The sequence below is a fragment of the Rhinoderma darwinii genome, chromosome 5, assembly GCF_050947455.1.
Source record: "Rhinoderma darwinii isolate aRhiDar2 chromosome 5, aRhiDar2.hap1, whole genome shotgun sequence".
NCBI classification, from domain to species: domain Eukaryota; kingdom Metazoa; phylum Chordata; class Amphibia; order Anura; family Rhinodermatidae; genus Rhinoderma; species Rhinoderma darwinii.
In genome coordinates this window covers 92343032-92362289 of record NC_134691.1, presented here as the reverse complement: position 1 = coordinate 92362289, position 19258 = coordinate 92343032, and the positions used below count along the sequence as shown (strand labels likewise).

Genomic DNA, 19258 nt, shown 5'->3' with positions numbered 1-19258 from the left:
GATGGGGTTAATTACTATTAATGTGAGGCACATGGAGGTTCAAAATTCATAATACCTCGTGCCTCACATTAATAAGTGAAAGAAAGCCGTTTTTATTCAATTTTATAACCGCGTAAACATGAATGACGCTATAAATGTGTTATTACGGTCGCAACGATAACGAATGTGTATATTTTATGTATCGAGACATATTTTAATGTTTATTATAAACAGATGATCGTCTCAGGGGCCGCATGCGGCCCACGGGCCGCGTGTTTGAGACCCCTGCTCTATATGTTGCAGAATTCTTCCAAATTTTTTGCTGCAGATTTCACCAAATCTGCTGCACAATCCGTATATAATACTCTGCATATAATACTCAGTTCACTTCTGCATCTGAGGCACCGTAGTTTTTGGCAGACAAAATAGCGCAGCATGCTGCGCTTTTTTGCCCGGTAAAACTACACACACCATGACGAAAACTTGACAGAACCCTTTCAAGCCAATGGGTTTTCTGGACGCTGTGTCTGTCATTCAACGTATCTGGCGCTTCAGTTTTTCTTGTTATTTTATTCCTATAACAAAACAGAATAGCTGAAAACCTAGTGCAAAGCCTTATGCTATGTTCAAACTTGCGTCATGGTTTCTGTTTATAGCCCGACGAACCATACTCCTTTTTATTTGGGTCTGTTGGGTTCCGCAGCGTCTGTAGTTTTGATGGGATCTGCGATAGAGCCTTACACATGTGGATTTGTGAACTTAAAAGTAATGGGTCATGTAGAAAATGCAGGCCAATATGCGGGCAGAATGTTATAGCTATTGCTGTATTCACACTTATACAGGGAAGGCTGTCAATTTCTGTGGAGGACCGTCCACTGGACTCCTAAGCTCCGAATGAGCAGAAGTTTAAATGAATAAATTTCAAGTTATACTAAAGTTTTTGCAACAAAAATATTCATCTATCTGCTCTACTATATAACCGATTGGACTGCAATTTCAACGTGACAGGTACCCTATAAGGCCTCCCTCAAATCTTCATTGAATTCTCCATATAGGGCCCCCGTCGCAGATCCAGGCGAGATTACCGGAGACAATAGCGCAGCTTGTCTCCGGTAAAGACACAGGAAAGTCGGCGGAACCCTTTGAAGTCGATGGGTTCCGTCAGTCACTGGTGGTATCTGTTGTGCAACGGAACCGTTGCTGCCGTTATTCCCTTGTTCTAGTTCTCTGACGGAGCAGAACAACAGAATAACACAACGCAGATGTTAACATAGCCTAAGATTGATTGAAACAAATCCAGTTTTTTAGGAGTCAACACTTGAATATAAGTGAAATCAAACAATGTGTAATAAGGGAACTTGATGACTGTTACCCTGTATATTCACTGTATACGATTGCTACAACTTTATTAGGAACAGTGGAATTTTCCTTTCTAAACAAGAGCAGTTTTTTAAATGTCATAGGAATCAAATGCAGCCAGGAGACGGCAGGATTTGGTCTATGCTCCATAACATTCCTTTCTTGCATTTAATAGCTGAAGCAAAAAAACATGATAATGGATTCCAACTGTTTGCATTGTTTACTATTTTTTTTTTCTCTTTTTCTTTGTAAGAGAAGGAATACATTCAGCAGCACAGAAAAAGTCATCTTCATATTTGCTGGATGAGCTGTAAGAAACTACTTTTCTTTGGCCAGCTTAGTAAAAAGGGATATTTACTCCAAAATTTGTCATTGTAGTTGTAATATTATTATCTTTCTGAAATAAATAAGTTAGATGTGTTTCTCCATACCATTTGGTTAATAACATGTTCCACACTACACCAATCTTGATCTGTAACATTGGCTAGTGTTTGTATTTTACAGTCAGTTTAGATTGTAAATCTATCAGAAGCCTCCAGAATCTTTTGATGGACATTTTTAGCATTTTGCCCAAAAACTTTTTGCCATTCACTATGCAGGATAAATAATTTAATAATTGTACAGTAAGGGTCACTACGATTGCAGCAATACCAATTTTGTACAGTTTGTTTTTTTTGGTCTTCAGTGGGAAAAAAACCCCTGCTTTTTTATACAATATTTATGGGATCGTTTGATCGATTACATAATACACTGCGCTTATAGGCTCACACCCATGGCAGATATGGGCGCCTTGGTTAGGCACCCTGCTTCCATGGCAACTCTTTAGAATCCTCCAATTGTGTCTATGGGCTGACAGAGGGAGCTCCCTCCCTCTATCAAACTCCTAATATGCTGCAGTTGCTATTGATTGCGGCATCTAGGGGTTAAAAAGCCAGTATCGAAGCTAGCTACTGCCACTGCTGGGGTTATCCCCACGACATACATTTACCGCGCTGTAGTCCAGTTCAAATGCTACTATTGTATAGACCAAAAAATTTTCAACCATATTACCATTTCATTATACTACGTACCTCAAGGTACAATATCTTGTGTAGAAGGGGAGGTATATCATTTTATAATTCTTGCTCAATTTTATATTCTGGGTCAGATTTGTAGACTACTTAGTCAAGCATCTTTTAGCAGGCTGTTATTAGTCCATCCCTACTGTAAAAGTGATAAGTTTTCCTGCTGCTGTATATTTGGGACAAACATAGGCACAGACCATCCTTACATTATTGCATAGACAATTTCTGTTTCACTTCTTGAATTGCCTTGGCATTATTTATTGCTATGACTATCACTGACTGTGCAGCAAAAAGGCTCAAGTTATGCTTTGATATTACTTCCCCTGAGGAAGCCGACTTTGATTCCCCTATTGTGGTTATTTCTCCCGGTATACCATTCACATGCATGTGTTGATATGTCTTAATATACTATTTTTACCCTTTCACCTATGAAAGCACCCCTGGAGAGACCTCCCATTCGCTGGACAGGAAGCCTGATGTTATAAAAAAGGACACACCTCTCCACACACCCAGTCAGGTGTCCTGTCCTCCAGATTGGATTGTCCTGTTGGAAAAAAGAACTTGTCCCTGGGTTGTAGACCCCCTAGCAGGTTCTTGCCTTTCTCCCTAGGGGGCTCCGGAAGGTGTAAGTCTCCTCTGGAGGGAGCAACCTTAAGTCTGGGGACGGTACTCCCTCCTCTCCCGGTCCATCACTTCCCTCCTTGGAGGTGATTCAGATCCCACACTGTAAGACCTTCCTCTGGAGGGAGAACAGTTCTCCCTGAGCCATACACCATTCCCTGGGGAGCTGGTAAGCATGTCCCGGAGCTTTCTAGCGAGACTTTCGGTTGCGGCGACGCGTCACTTCCGGCGGTCTAGTTGATCTTAACGGGGAGGAGGGGCTTCATGCGTCTGAAGCCGAGGGCCTCCCTAGCCAATCCAAGACCTATTTAGACCAGAATAACATGGAGCCACAGTCTCCAGCTTCTCCTACCACAATGGAAACGCCGGGAGAAGCAGCAGGACACAATGACCGCTCGGATGCCACAAGATCCTCCAGTCCGGTACTTAGAGGTGGCAGTACTCATATATGGTAAGAAAAAGAAACCCCACTTTTTTCTGCTAATACTGTTCCCTTCTCTTGTACATATGTTTAGGCCAGGAAAGGTCCTAGAAAGAAATTGGATAAAACCCGTAACAAAGAGTGTGCAATTTATAATAAAGAACTTGCACCTACCTATAATAAGAGACTGTGCCAGATTTGCCTAGACAAGATAGTCACTGAGGAATCTACAAGTCTGGCATCAAGTATTAAGGACATTGTAAGGGCAGAAGTTAGAGATGTCCTAATCTCCATAAGAAAAAAGAAGGATCAACCATCCACTTCCAGTCAGATGAACTTATCCGATTCTTCTGCTGAAGACGATTTTCAGTTAGAAGAAGGAGAGCTAAGTTCTTCGGATAGTTCCTCTGATGAGGATAGAGGGGGGGGGAAATCTGTTTCTAGCAGAAGGTATAGATCAGCTTCTTTAAAACAGTAAGAGCAACTATGAATCTTGAGGAGCGCAAGCTACCCCGTTCTGTTCAGGACGTAATGTTTGAAGGCTTGGGGACTAGAAAACAGAGAACCTTTCCCATACATAAGAACAGGTCTCATGAAAAGGGAATGGAAAAACCCAGATAGGAAAATTGGTATCCTAAAAAGGAAATATCCATTTGAAGAAGAGGTCTGCAGGTTTTGGGATAGTACCCCTAGACTTGACGCCCCAGTTGCAAAGATCCCTAGAAAGAATGCTTTTCCCTTTGAGGATCTAGGTTCTTTATCCGACCCCATGGATAGGAAGGCAAATTACTACCTCAAAAGAACCTGGGAAACTTCTACAGGGGCTTTTAAGCCAGGCATTGCAGCCACTTGTGGCTACGTCTCTAAAAATTTGGCTAACACAATTAGAGCTTCACATTAGAGACAAAACTTCTGGGGATCAGATCCTCTCCTCCCTTCCAGTATTATCTAAGACAGCAGACTTTCTGGCCGACGCCTCTGTAGATTCTGTGCGCCTTTCTGCCAGATCATCAGCCCCCTCAAACTCTGCTAGAAGGGCTATCTGGCTAAAATCCTGGAAAGGGGACACTGGATCAAAAGGGAAACTATGTTCCATTCCCTGCTGTGGAGAATTTCTATTTGGGCCCCCGCTAGATGACTTATTAGAAAAATCATCTTATCTAAATAAGGGGTTTCCTATACAAGGAAAAACAACTGATTCCTTCTGCCCCATACGTTTTTATAAAAACCTAACCCAATGGGACAGGATTTCAAGGCCTCAAAGTTCCCTAGGAAAAATAAGGGAAATGGGGTCATGTATCAGGACGAGAGATATCCTCTTGATCCCCTACCTGGACGATTTCCTAATAATGGCAGAAACAACTCAGACTCGTGATACAACAGATAGAAATAATTTGTTCTATCCTGTTAAAATTGGGATGGAACATAAATCTAAAAAAGTCAAACTTGATCCCCTCAAACAAATTTGTCTTTCTAGGGATACTTCTAGACTCCTCCAGGCAGATGTCCTTTCTTGTAGAACAAAAGATCAATCCCCTAATAGACAGACAGTCTCAGAACTATATTTAGACCATACAACATCTTTCAGGAAAGCTATGTCAGTTCTGGGCCTCTTGACATCATGCACTACAGCAGTATTATGGGCTCAGTTCAGGTCCAGGGCTCTACAATGGGACATTCTAGAACAGTGGGACAAGAACAGTCTCTCTCTAGATCAATCCCTCCACATTTCATCCGCAGCCAGGCTGTCTCCCAGTTGGTGGTTAAACAGCTCAGGAGGGGCATTCCATGGGTAGCAACCTCTACGCTCAACGTAACCACAGATGCAAGTCCTTGGGGTTGGGGAGCACACTACGACTCCTTTTTTCTCCAGGGTCAGTGGGACCACCAGACTGCACAAAGGTCCTCCAACTTCAGAGAACTGGCAGCAGTTTTTCAGGCCATGAAAAACTCTATACCAGCAATATCGGGTCAGAATATAAAAATCTATTCAGACAACATGACGACCGTGGCATTTATTTATCTTCTCAGATATTTTCTCTGGCAGAACACCATCTGTTGACCATCTCAGCTAGCCACCTGAAGGGAAAGGATAACCCGGTGGCAGACTTCCTAATCAGGAAGAAGTTACGCCAGTCAGAATGGTTTCTGAAGGCAGAAATATTTCAGAGAATTTTTCACAAATGGGGTGTTCCCTCAATAGGCCTGTTTGCATCCAGGGAAAACAGGAAGATTAAAAAGATTCTTCTCCCTAAATCCCACAGACTAACCACCAGCAATAGACGCATTTGCCCGGTGTTGGAGTCCGGAAAGGTGTTATGCCTTTCCCCCCTATGTTTTCTTCCAAGAGTGATAAGAAAAATTAGGGAAGACAGGGCCTCAATAATACGAATGGCCCCCTTCTGGCCGAAGAGACCCTTGTTCACATGGTTAAGAAGAATGTCCTCGGATCAGCCTTGGATTCTCCCGACCAAACCAGAACTCCTGTACCAGGGCCCAGTAATGCACCCAGAAATACAAAGACTTCATCTGACAGCCTGGAAACTATAAGGGTAATCCTTAGACAGAGAGGGTTCTCAGAGTCTGTAAGTTCCACTCTACTAGCAAGCAGAAAACAGGTTACCTCAGAGATAAATCTGAGAGCCTGGAAGGCATTTATAAACTTTGCAAGAATAAACATAGATCCACTAGCCAAACCAGATATCCACTTAATATTAGATTTACTCCAGGCAGCATTAAATAAAAACCTCAACCAAATACCTTTAAAAGTTCAGATTTCCGCATTAAGTTCCTTTTTTTATTTCAGATTGGCGGAACACCCCTGGGTCAGGAGATTCCTGGCAGCCTCCTCTAGACTTAAACCCCAGGTTAGGTCCTCCGTTTTCCCATGCGACTTAAATACTGTTCTCCGGGCAATGACAAACTCACCATTCGAACCACTAGACGCTATAACCCTAAAAATGCTGACGCTCAAGATGATGTTTTTGTTATCCATTACGTCAGTACGTAGAGTAAGTAAATACAGGCCCTCTCTGCCACCACATTATAAGTGTCCTATCTCCTACATAATCTTATCGGCGCTGTAATGTAGATAACAGCAGTGGTTTTTATTTTGAAAAAAAGTTATGAGCAATTTTAGATTAGTTTCTTAAAGACCAACTGGGCGTGTTTTTACTTTTGACCAAGTGGCTGTTGTAAAGAAGTGTATGACGCTGACCATTCAGTGGCCAATCAGCCTCATACACTTCTCATTGTTCCAGCCCAGCATGATCCACAGCACAGTGTGATTGTGCAGTGAAAGAAGCTGGGATGGAACAATGGGAAGTGTATGACACTGATTAGTCACTGATTGGTCAGCGTCATACACTTCTTTACAACGCCCACTTGGTAAAAAGTAAAAACACGCCCAGTTGTCTATTAAGAAACTAATTAGCATAAATCTAAAATTGTGTATAAATTGGTCAAAAATTATCATTTTTCAAAATAAAAACAACTGTTGTGATCTACATTACAGCGCCGATCAGATTATGTAGGAGATATGGAATTTATAATCTGGTGATAGAGCCTCTTTAGGGTATGTTCACACGCTAGCTGTCATTTACGTGTGAAAAGACAGACTGTTTTCAAGAGAAAACAGCTGCCTCGTTTCACACGTAAATGCTCCTCCTCGCATTTTGCGAGGCGTCTGAGACGCTTGTAAATCTTGAGCTGTGCTTCATTGAGTTCAATGAAGAACAGCTCAAATTACGTGGCAAAGAAGTGCCCTGCACTTCTTTGCCGAGGCAGTCCATTTACGCGTCGTCGTTTGACAGCTGTCAAACGACGACGCGTAAATTACAGGTTGTCTGCACAGTACGTCGGCAAACCCATTTAAATGAATGGGCAGATGTTTGCCGACGTATTGCAGCCCTATTTTCGGACGTAAAACGAGGCATAATACGCCTCGTTTACGTCTGAAAATAGGTCGTGTGAACCCAGCCTTAAGCATTACCAATTTACAGCTGCATACAGCCTATGATTTGGCCTTTGGTAGAACGGTACTACAAGCTGTGGTCCCATCCTAATTATTGACTACTATTGTACTTCTCCAGGGATGCTGTCATAGGTGAAAGGGTAAAAGATTGATTTCAGTTTTTCAGGAACCCATGACAGCACCCCTCTGTTACCCTCCCTTTTCTTGAAGCGTATATAGTTCTAATAATGAGGGGAGTTATCAAACATTAAAATCCAGGGGATTCTCTTTGTAAATATTATGGAGGTGTGAGGTGATTTCACTAAAGACTGGGTGTGTGGAGAGGTGTGTCCATTTTTATATATATATATATATATATATATATATATATATATATATATATATATATCATCTGGCTTCCTGTCAAGCAAATGGGATGTCTCTCCAAGAGGGGTGCTGTCATAGGTTCATGAAAAACGATTACCGGTGAGTAATCAATCATTTTTATATATATATTTTTGATTCATGTATATTGGTGTTCATATTTATCCAGGATCATTCATGATCGCTCTTTTTTTTATTGCACTTTATTTGCCTGATTCTTTGGACACGTAATACAGATCATTAACTTTGTATCCTTGATTTGTTTCACACTTGTACTGCACGTCTTATTTTTGATGTATTTATATTGAAGAGTATTGTTGCATTTTTCCATGTATATTGTGGTCACACCACGAGGGGGAGGGGGTAGGGACTCGCCCTATTTTGACGCATCCTTTGTTACCTATCCTTTTTTAATTTTTTTTAATGTATGGTCTTTTTTCAATAAAAGATTTACTTGTAAAATTACTCATTAGTTCTTTGTTATTTGGATGTCCATTTTCTCTTTCTGCTAAGTTTCGTAGGCATCCATTATGGCGCTACCTTGTACTTTATTTTTTTATGCCATTAATATCTAGCGTGGTGCCAACAATTTTTTAAATATTGCATCCAACCAACTAGATTGATTCATGATGTACTGTATTTTACATGGAAATTGGAAAAAGCGGTTGCTTTTGCATACTGTAAGAATACATAGAGTGTAGTTTATGGAGAAAACCCATGTTCTATTATGTGCTCTGTAGATGCTAAGCCAAAACTGTAGGCTTTTCCCCAAAGGGCCATATTACAATCGTTATTAATCCATGTTACAATGTTTATTTAGCTCTAGATTAAAAATAAATCATATAATCTCTCTTTCTTTTTTCCAGGCAAAAACTTAATCCCCCGAACCAGAATGCAACAGTCATTATAAACACACATTTCTGTCAAAGGATTATGATAAATCCTATGGAGGGTACGGCGAATAAAGCACACTGTTCTAGTATGACTATTGTGAAAAAAAGACCAGTACCTTTATCTTTAATTTTAAGAATGGACCTTGGCAATCTTGGGGTTAGTTCAGACATGCAGCAGGTGAGTTTGACTAAGACTTGTGTATTACATAAAACACACTTCTAAATTTATTGGGTTGCAATACATGTAATGGGAACATTTTTAAAAATACTTTGTAATTCGATCTCTCAAAGAAGGCATTGCAAGAACATTACATTTAGAAAATAAATAAATGTAAAAAAAAATAAAAAATCCCAGCAATTCCTCCCTTAACCCCATCACGCCGCAGCAATTTTTCATTTTCATTTTTTCCTCACCACCTTCCAAAAGCCATAACTTTTTTTTTTCCGTCAATAGACTGGTGTGAGGGCTTATTTTTTGCAGGAGGAGTTGTAGTTTCTATTGGTAGCATTTAAAGGCTGAAATTGTAAAATACTCCATTATTTTTTGGGTTTTGTCTTTACGGCTTTCACCATGCGGTAAAAAACGACAACTTAACTTTATTCTGTGGCTGAATGCAATTACGGTGATACCAAATTTATATAGTTTTTTTTAAATATTTTACTACTTTTAACCCCTTCACGCAAAATCATGTAACTGTACGCCATGAGGGTTAGGGGGAAGTATGGAGCGAGCTCACGGGCTGAGCTCGCTCCATACACAGCGGGTGACGGCTGTTACACACAGCTGACACCTCCCTGCAATGAGCGGAATCAAAGTTCAATCGTGACCGCGGCATTTAAAGTGTTAGAATCAGGGGGGCGCCCCCTCAGACATGCAATGGCGCCCCCCCACGGCACGATCGGCCGGTTACAACTGTTGCTATGGCAGCCTGGGGGCCGAACAAAAGCCCCCAGGTCCGCCATCTTTGTACTCCATTGAAGCTCTGCCTCCGGAAGGGCTTCAAAGGAGACTGTCAGAATCACGATATACTGCAATACATTAGTATTACAGTATATCATGCAAGCGATCCAACGATCGCTGCTTCAAATCTCCTAGGGGGACTAATAAAAAAAGTAAAAAATCAATAAATAAAGATTTTTGTTATGTTCCAAAAACAATAAAGTATTAAAAGTTAAAAAAAAAACCCTTTTCACATTTTTCCCCTAAATCAATGTAAAAAAAAATAAAAGTTAACATAACTGGTATCGCCGCGTCCGTAAAAGTCCAAACTATCACAATATAGAGTTGTTTAACCCGCTCAGTGAATGCTGTAAAAAATATATAAAACACGCAAATTGCTGTTTTTTGGTCACCTTAGCGCTCCAAAAAAATTATTAAAAAGTCGCATATACCCCAAAATGGTATCGGTGAAAACTACAGCTCGCAATGCAAAATGTAAGCCCTCAGATCCCTAAAGTGATGGAAAAATGAAAAAGTTATGGCTCTCAGAATACGGCGACACAAAAGTTTTAATTTAGCAAATGGTTTTATTTTTTTTAAAGTGGTGAAACATAAAACAAAACATATAAATTTGGTATCGCCGTAATCGTATCAATCTGTAGAATAAGGTGAATATGTAGTTTTTACCGCCTGATGGACGCCGTAAAAACCAAACCCCCCAAAATATGACGTAATCGCAGTTTTTTGCCCATTTCACCCCACAAATAAAAAAATTTCAGCTTCCCAGTACATTATGCAGTACAATAAATTGTGCCATATATGGACAGTGTAGTCACTCACTTCTCCTGTAGTGGAATCCCCGGCCATAGAGTCGGGGATTCCGCTGCAGAAGTGAGTGACATCGCTGTGTCCATATATGGACAGTGTAGTCACGCAGTTCTCCTGTAGCAGCATCCCCGGCCATAGAGTCGGGGATTCCGCTGCAGAAGTGAGTGACTTCGCTGTGTCCATATATGGACAGTGTAGTCACGCACTTCTCCTGTAGCGGAATCCCCGGCCATAGCGTCGGGGATTCCGCTGCAGAAGTGAGTGACTTCGCTGTGTCCATATATGGACAGTGCAGTCACGCACTTCTCCTGTAGCGGAATCCCCGGCCATAGAGTCTGGGATTCCGCTGCAGAAGTGAGTGACTTTGCTGTGTCCATATATGGACAGTGTAGTCACGCACTTCTCCTGTAGCGGAATCCCCAATCCCCGGCCGGGGATTGGGGATTCGGACTCTTACAGCGAGCAATAAAAGACCCTCCTCCTCCTCTCATGCACTCTGCACTGTGAGGAGGAGGAGAGAGAGTGCGCGAGCTACGGTAGACCCGGCCATCACTCGGGACACATTCCGGTGATGGCCGTGTATTACCTGGCCCCATAGACCTCTATGGGAGCCGGGCGGTCGGGCACCCGGCCGAAAATAGGGCATGTCCCATTTTTTGACGGCCGGTTTTTCCGGCCGTCCAAAAATCGGTCGTGTGAATAGCCCCATTAGGGGTCTATTATTCCTAATGCAGCCGGGTGCCGGCCGATTTATGAACGGCCGGCACCCGGCCGGGAAACCCTGTCGTGTGAATCCCGCCTTAGACTATGTTCACATGGAGTTTTTTGCAGGCGAAATTTCTGCCTCAAAATTCCGTTTGTAAGTTTGAGGCAGATTTTCCTGTCCCTGCACGCCATATATAACCTAAAGAAAAACATGCCACAAGACTGAAGATGTAGAAAAATAGAAAAGTACTTTATTTGAAAATAACACATTAATATACAATGATTAAAAAAGAATCCATAAACCAACAGGTAAAAAAGACATACAAGCCATGCAATTTATATGATAAATGGAGTCTGAATAGACAAAGACACTAAAAGCCAAATGGCTTAACCTGGCACTGAATATGTCGGCAAGCTGTATATTTGTTATAATGAGTAAAGGTAAATAGAGATATATACCATATACAATGGTCTAAGAAAGAGTACTCAAATACATAGTGACAGCGCCGCAAAGAAATAGGCAATGCTAAAGTATAAGAAGTAATCACAATAGATAATGACAATAGACATACCCATTTAGAGCCCAGGTTTAAAGTGCACAGCGAGATGTCTGCCCCAACGCGCGTTTCGGCGCAACTGCCTTCGTCTGGGGGTAGCATTGAACAATGTATGTTCCACTTCTTATAGAGAAACGCTGACCAATCAAGGAGTATCCTAATCAGGGATCCCAGATGTAACAATATAATAATAATGTAATGCCGCATAGTTACCGATCGCTTCCTCGAGGTGAAAACAAAATGGCCGCGCCTACCGGAAGCGCCGATCACGAGGGGCCGGAGCCGGATACACGTCACCGCGTCAATAGACGCGGTCACGTGGGTCCGGAGTCCGGCGCGTCATGAGCGGCGGAACGGAGGCCGACCACCTGAACACCAATCAGAGGGAGCGATGCAGCGAGAAAGTGGGTAACCCTGTATACACAATGTTTGTAAACAGCGACCGTGGTCCCTAGTAAAGTTTAAAACGCCAGTGAAGAAAATTAGATGTGACCCTAATGTAAAGAGACATATGTACATGGGACATTATTATAAAAAATGTCACAAAAATAACATGAGTACAACAATCATAGGTGTAAACCTAATGGATGTGAAAAAGAAAAAAGTAATGAATGAATGAGTGCAGTGTGCGTAAAAGTGAAAATATATATGCAATAAATAATGAAAGTGACAATGAAAGAGTGGAAAGATAAATGAATAAAAGTGGAAAAAAAGTGAAAAAACAAAAGAGTGATGTGAAAAGAACATAGATCTTAATTGGACCATAAATCCATTATATAAAAAGAAAGCCGATTTTCGCTGCGTTTTTCGCCCGCGGTCATTGAGCGGCGCGGGCATAAAACACCGCAAAATACGCTTTCTCTGCCTCCCATTGATGTCAATGGGAGGTCAGAGGAGTAAACGCCCGAAGATAAGGCATGTCCCTTCTTTCTCCCACGAAACGGTTTTACCGCTCGCGGGAAAAAGACGCTTCCGTCTCCCATTGAAATCAATGGGAGGCTTTTTCGGGCCGTTTTTGACGAGTTTTGCGGTGCGGTTACCGCGTCAAAAAACTCAGTGTGAACATAGCCTTATGCTCAAATATCAAATGCATGTTGAATGTTATTATTTTCTTTCTTGCTTTAGAGGACCTAAAGTTCTATATTAGTTTAAATCTTTTTCCAGGAAACTAGTTCAAGGCTAGGTTATAGATGTATGTTGATTCTCATGGCCACTGCTAGAGATATCTTTGTGGGTTTTGCGATAAGATAAAATCATCAAAACTATTAGGCTATGTTCACACGGAGTATTTTGGGGGAGGAATATCTGCCTCAAAATTCCGTTTGGAACTTTGAGGCAGATATTCCTCTCCCTGCACGCCGATTTTCGCGGCAATTATCGCGCCGTTTTTCGCCCGCGGCCATTGAGCGCCGCGGGCATAAAACAGTCAGAAATACGCTTTCTCCTGCCTCCCATTGAAGTCAATGGGAGGTCGGAGGCGGAAGCGCCCGAAGATAGGGCATGTCGCTTCTTTTTCCCGCGAGGCAGTTTTACTGCTCGCGGGAAAAAGACGCCGACGCCTCCCATTGAAATCAATGGGAGGCGTTCTCGGGCCGTTTCTGGCGAGTTTTGCGACGCGGTTTCCGCGTCCAAAAACTCGGCAAAATACCCCGTGTGAACATAGCCTAAGGTTTAAATAACTTCAGTAAAATATATTTAGAATATGTTTATTGGTTTGGTCCCGTTTTACATGTGCTGATAATAGGAGGAAAACAAGTGCACTTTCAAACACTTCTTCCCGATCATCGGCCCGCTTAACAAGTCCAGCGATCAGCCGGTAAATGATCACGATTTCCCATTTTCTTGTGAAAATTGCCAATAGTGATCCAATCCTTTTTTCCACTGTATTAATGCTGGACATTATAACAGTTTTAGTCTCTATTCTATTTATAACGGAGCCATTACAACTATGTTGGATCAATTATCAAAGGGATACCGGTGAATCCTGATGGAACCCATTGACTTTAAAGAGGCTCTGTCACCAGATTATCAAATCCCTATCTCCTATTGCATGTGATCGGCGCTGCAATGTAGATAACAGTAACGTTTTTTTTTTTTTTTTTTAAAACGATCATTTTTGGCCAAGTTATGAGCAATTTTATATTTATGCAAATGAGTCTTTCTAATGGACAACTGGGCGTGTTTTCTCTTATTTCCAACTGGGCGTGTTTTCTCTTATTTCCAACTGGGCGTGTATTGTGTTTGTAACATCTGGGCGTGTTTACTTGTTTTACTAGCTGGGCGTTGTGAATAGAAGTGTATGATGCTGACATATGATGCTGACATATGATGCTGACAAACACTTCTATTCACAACGCCCAGCTAGTAAAACAAGTAAACACGCCCAGATGTTACAAACACAATACACGCCCAGTTGGAAATAAGAGAAAACACGCCCAGTTGTCCATTAGAAAGACTCATTTGCATAAATATAAAATTGCTCATAACTTGGCCAAAAATGATCGTTTTTAAAAAAAACAAAAACGTTACTGTTATCTACATTGCAGCGCCGATCACATGCAATAGGAGATAGGGATTTAATAATCTGGTGACAGAGCCTCTTTAACCCCTTCCCACTGCAGCCCTTTTTCAGATTTTCATTTTCGTTTTTTCCTCCCCACATTCCAAAAGCCATAACTTCTTTATTTTTCTGTCGATATAGTCCTATGAGGGCTTGATTTTTGCGGGACGAGATGTAGTTTTTCATAGCACCATTTATTTTGCCATATAATGTACTAGGAAACGGGAAAAAAAGTATTTGTGAGGTAGAAAATGAAAAAAAGCAGCAATTCCTCCATGGTTTTTTGCGTGCCATTTTTACGGAATTCACTGTGCAATTAAAACAAAATGTTAACTTTATTCTGTGGGTCAATTCGATTACAGCGATACCAAATACATATAGTTTTTTCTATATTTTACTACTTTTACAAGTAAAAACCTAAGTGTAAAAAATAAAATTTATTTGGTGTCGCCAAATTCCGAGAGCCATAACTGTTTTTATTTTTCCTTCGATTAAGTGGTATGGGGGCTTATTTTTTGCGGGATAAGCTGTAGTTTTTAATAATACTATTTTGGTGTACATTCGACATTTTGATCACTTTTTATTTATTTTTTTGTGGGAGATTAGGTGACCAAAAAAATAGAGATTCTGGCGTTTACAATTTTTTTTTTTACGGCGTTCACCGTGCGGGTTAAATAATGATATATTGTAATAGTTCAGACTTTTATGAACATGGCAATACCAATTATGTTTATTTTTTTACTATGCTCTTGGGGGAAAATTCGAAAAGGGTTTTTGTTTGAACTTTTATTTTTTAAAAAATTTTTTACATAAGAAAAAACTTTATTTAACTAATTTTTACTTTTTTTATTAGTCCCCCTAGCGGACTTCAACCAGCGATCGTTAGATCGCTTGCATGATATACTGCAATACTAATGTATTGCAGTATATCGTGATTCCATCTTAATAGGTGCACAAAGATAGCGGGCCTGTGGGTCGCCCCCCTCTTTCTAACGATTTAAATGCTGCGGTCGCTATTGGCCGCAGCATTTAACGAGTTAAACGAGCGGGATCGCGCTCGAGCGTGATCCTGCTCGTTACTCTGAAGTGTCGGCTGTAACAAACAGCCGACACCGGCATCGTATGGAGCGGGTTCACTCCGTGAGCCCGTTCCATACTTCCCTTACCCGACTTTGGCATATGGATATGTCAAATGTCGGGAAAGGGTTAAAGGGGTCTGTTAGGATTATGTTTCTTAGCATTATTTATTTTTACGGCAAGAATTGCACTGTAGACTGCGCTATTTATGCAATATCACAAAGTAGAAATCCTTCATAAAACATAACCTTTATTAATTATTAAGAATAAAATTCTCTAGGTAATTATTGTGATACACAAATACTTCTGACACCGACCGGGTTGAATCAAATAAGCAATCCACAATTACCACCTGGAGTGTCCAGAAAACTATATCCAGATGTACAGACTCCAAGGATACAAAAATGACTACCACACACAAATTGTGTAATTCAAACACCACTTAGTGTATAAAGAAACCGCATTACTGATACTTCATAACCGTCCCAAGAATTGTGTGGTGGTAGTAATTTTTGTATCCTTGGAGTTTGTCCATAGGTAATATTACTTGTTTTTTGAGGAACTCACATATTGATTGCAGTGTTAACACTCTATTCATGCAGTCAAAAAGAATGGAAAGACTGAGGCCTCATGCACACGACCGTAGCCGTGTGCATGGCCGTGATTTTTGGGTCGGCCGGCTGCGGACTGTCAGCCGCAGGCCGCCCGCAAATCGCGGGACATGCACATGGCCGCCGCCATTGTTTTCAATGAGCCCGGACCGTAGAACAGGGCCGTAATAAGACATGCCCGTTCTTTCTGCGGTCCGGGCCGTGCAAGGACCGCAAAAACTACGGTCGTGTGCATGGCCCCATAGAAAAGAATGGGGCCGCAATTCTCCCGTGGATTTTCGGGGGAATTGCGGCCGCAAATACACGTTCGTGTGCATGGGGCCTAACTGAATCCCCGAATGCATGTGTGAACAGAGCTTTAGGGCAACACAGAGATACTGATCTCATTGCTTTAGAAGTGTAGTAAACTGTTCTTGGACAGACTGTAAAGCTTCGTTCACATCTACGTCGGGACTCCGTTCATGGGTTCTGTCTGACCTTTCCATCAGGGAAACCCATGAACTGAATCCAAACTGAAACAATAGCTGACGGATCCGGTTCAAATGGTTTCCCTTTGTCACCGTTGTGTAAGGGTTTGACGGAATCAATAGCGAAGTCGACTACGGTATTGATTCTGTCAAAGTAACGGAACCCTTACACAACGGCGACAAACGGAAACCATTTGCACCGGATCCGTCACCATTGAAATCAATGGTGATGCAAACGGAAAATTATGTTTTCCGTTTGTTTGTTTGGATTCCGTTAATGGATTCTGTTAATGGTTTCCCCTGAGGGAAAGGTCCGACGGAACCCATGAACGGAGTCCCGATGCAGATGTGAACGAAGCCTAATGTAGCATAAAATAAATTACGTTTTTATAGGAATCTTCATTAACTTGAAAGATAACATGTCATTCAAACTTTCCAAATGCCTGCTTCACCAAGACTGTACAGTAGGATAAACTTATTACATCGTGAAGCAGAAACATATATCAGCAGATACGATGGCACGTTCTCTGATAGAAGAATACCAGCCTTTTCTCTGCAATGTAGCCATGATTAATGCAAACTGTGTTGTCCCTACGTGATGTTACCTGATTAATTTCTTATATCGGGTCTGCTTACATTCAAAATAAATCAGTAAAGTTCTTTTAACTCTGTTCCTAATTAATCTAAAATCAAGTGAACTAAAAATGGCAGGTAGATTGTGAACCAACAAAACTCAACTCTCCCATCTTGAAATATTACTATTATCAGTTTACGTGGGTGATTATTTGGCTTTGAACATTATGTAAAATATTTATGCTTATATCAAGAATCGTTTTCTGTCAAGTCTGCTAATCACATAAATGATCAACTTGGAATTGATTTGCCAGGTTTCAGGTATCAGCAGCCATATTCAATGTCCTGTCAGGATTCAAGACAAGGAATTCACAAGCACCACTGTAAATGATTCTCTTCTGGATCTAGTGGAAACCCAGGGGGCCGCAGGTCGGAAAGATTCCTACATACATGTGGTTGTTCAGCGTGTATATCATCTTACATCAAAGGATGCACCATGTTCCCTTCTGCAGACGAAAAACATTAAAACCAATGCTGATGCTTCTGCAAACTTACAAAGACAAGATTTCAGGTCAGTTAAAAAGTATACAATATCATGGGTGATAATTTACTTGTATTCCCCCCCAAAATGTAATCAACCTACAGTATGAGTCTAGTTAAGAGTAATGTTACACTGTTGGAGCTTTTGTTGTATTGATTTTGACATTGATATTTTCATTCATTCTGAAGATTTTTCTCCTTATGGTTAATTTGCCATTTATTTTACAGGCAATATATCAAAAACATCATGGTAAAATGTTCAGGATCACTCATTGAAATATTGGTTAATAGTTCAAAAAATCATAAGAACATCTGTTTTGTTATGATAAAATGTACAGGACAATGCACAGATGAGTTGCATGCGTCCTTTTTTGGACTGCTGTAGTTGATCTCACGCTGGTGTCATCTGAACAGTATATATAAAACTGTATATACCAGCAAAACATGCAATAATTGATCATACCTACAAAGATCACCCAACACATACAGTGGGAACAGCCAGATTCATCAGGTCCCACTCAAGTTTAATTGTGAAAAATATTATTATTGGTATCTTCTTTTTTTATGGTCATTCATTTCACATTATTACGCCAAATTGTTAATATTTAACTTTTCTATGTATAAGGCTGAGTTTTTTGCAGGGGGAAAATCTGCCTCAAAATTCTGTTTGGAATTTTGAGGCAGATTTTACTCTGCCTGCACGCCGTGAAATACGCTTCTTCTGCCACCCATTGATGTCAATGGGAGGTCAGAAGCGTAAACGCCCGAAGATAGGGCATGTCCCTTCTTTTTCCCCGCAAGCCGGTTTTACCGCTCACGGGAAAAAAAAAACCTCCGCCTCCCATTGAAATCAATCGGAGGCATTTTCGGCCGTTTTTTGGCACGTTTTCTGACACTGTTTCCGCTTAAAAAAATGTGGCAAAAAACTCTGTGTGAACTGGCCCTAAGAGATTCTGAATTCATCTGTGGTTTTGGTCTCTGAACCTTGTTTGCATGTACATATCTTTTCACAAATGTGTTTTTTTACTGTTGGCACTTCCAGATAAATGGGTGATCTAATTTATCATGTGTCTCTTGGATATCTCCTAGAAAATGTGCTAATAGGTTAGTGATTCTACATAAATTACTTATACAGGTACATACTTAAAGGAAACCTGTCACCAGCTTTTTACCTATTGAACTCTACTTTACTTGCCTCTCGCTGGCCACTGCTGTCAAAAGTTCATTGCCGTTATCCACTCTCCTAAACTCCTTCGATCACAAATAACGGTCTGCAAACATTTCACGCCTTTTGTAATGATGGGGGTAGGGAAACGGACAAGTGAGCCCTAATCTACCCGCCACTCTGTCCCTGCCTACTTGCAACGACCCGCCCTAGGCGACGGGGTACAACTGGGCGGCGGTCCCTACGCTCAGTAAGTGCACGAGACAAACAGACAAGGGACCACAAAGCAAAGGGAAAGGGAAAGTTGCCCACGGCAACACCGTGAGCAACAAGAATGGTGAACGAGCCGAGTCAAAACCAGGAGTGCACGAGGTACCAAACGCAGAGCAGGAGAGTAGTCCGTAAGCCAGGGTCAGTATGGAGCAGGATCAAATAGTCAGAAGCTGTAGGTGGGCCAGGAAACCACACGAGAAGAATCACAAGCAAAGGAGGAACAGGAAAGGCAGGTATAAATAGACAGAGGGCGGGAGCTAGCTCCGTCTGGCCAGGCTGCGATAGGCTC

At 41.4% G+C, this 19258-nt stretch overlaps 1 protein-coding gene across 4 annotated transcripts in view; it reads left to right on the top strand.

Moving 5' to 3' along the window:
* SPIDR (scaffold protein involved in DNA repair) overlaps window positions 1-19258 on the top strand; it is a 551620-nt gene that overhangs the window by 300783 nt on the left and 231579 nt on the right. For all 4 annotated transcript variants that reach the window (XM_075826268.1, XM_075826266.1, XM_075826267.1 and 1 more), the window contains 2 exons: window positions 8647-8851; window positions 17306-17562. In XM_075826268.1, coding sequence (XP_075682383.1) covers window positions 8647-8851; window positions 17306-17562 — 462 coding nt within the window. The remainder of the gene's footprint in view (window positions 1-8646; window positions 8852-17305; window positions 17563-19258) is intronic.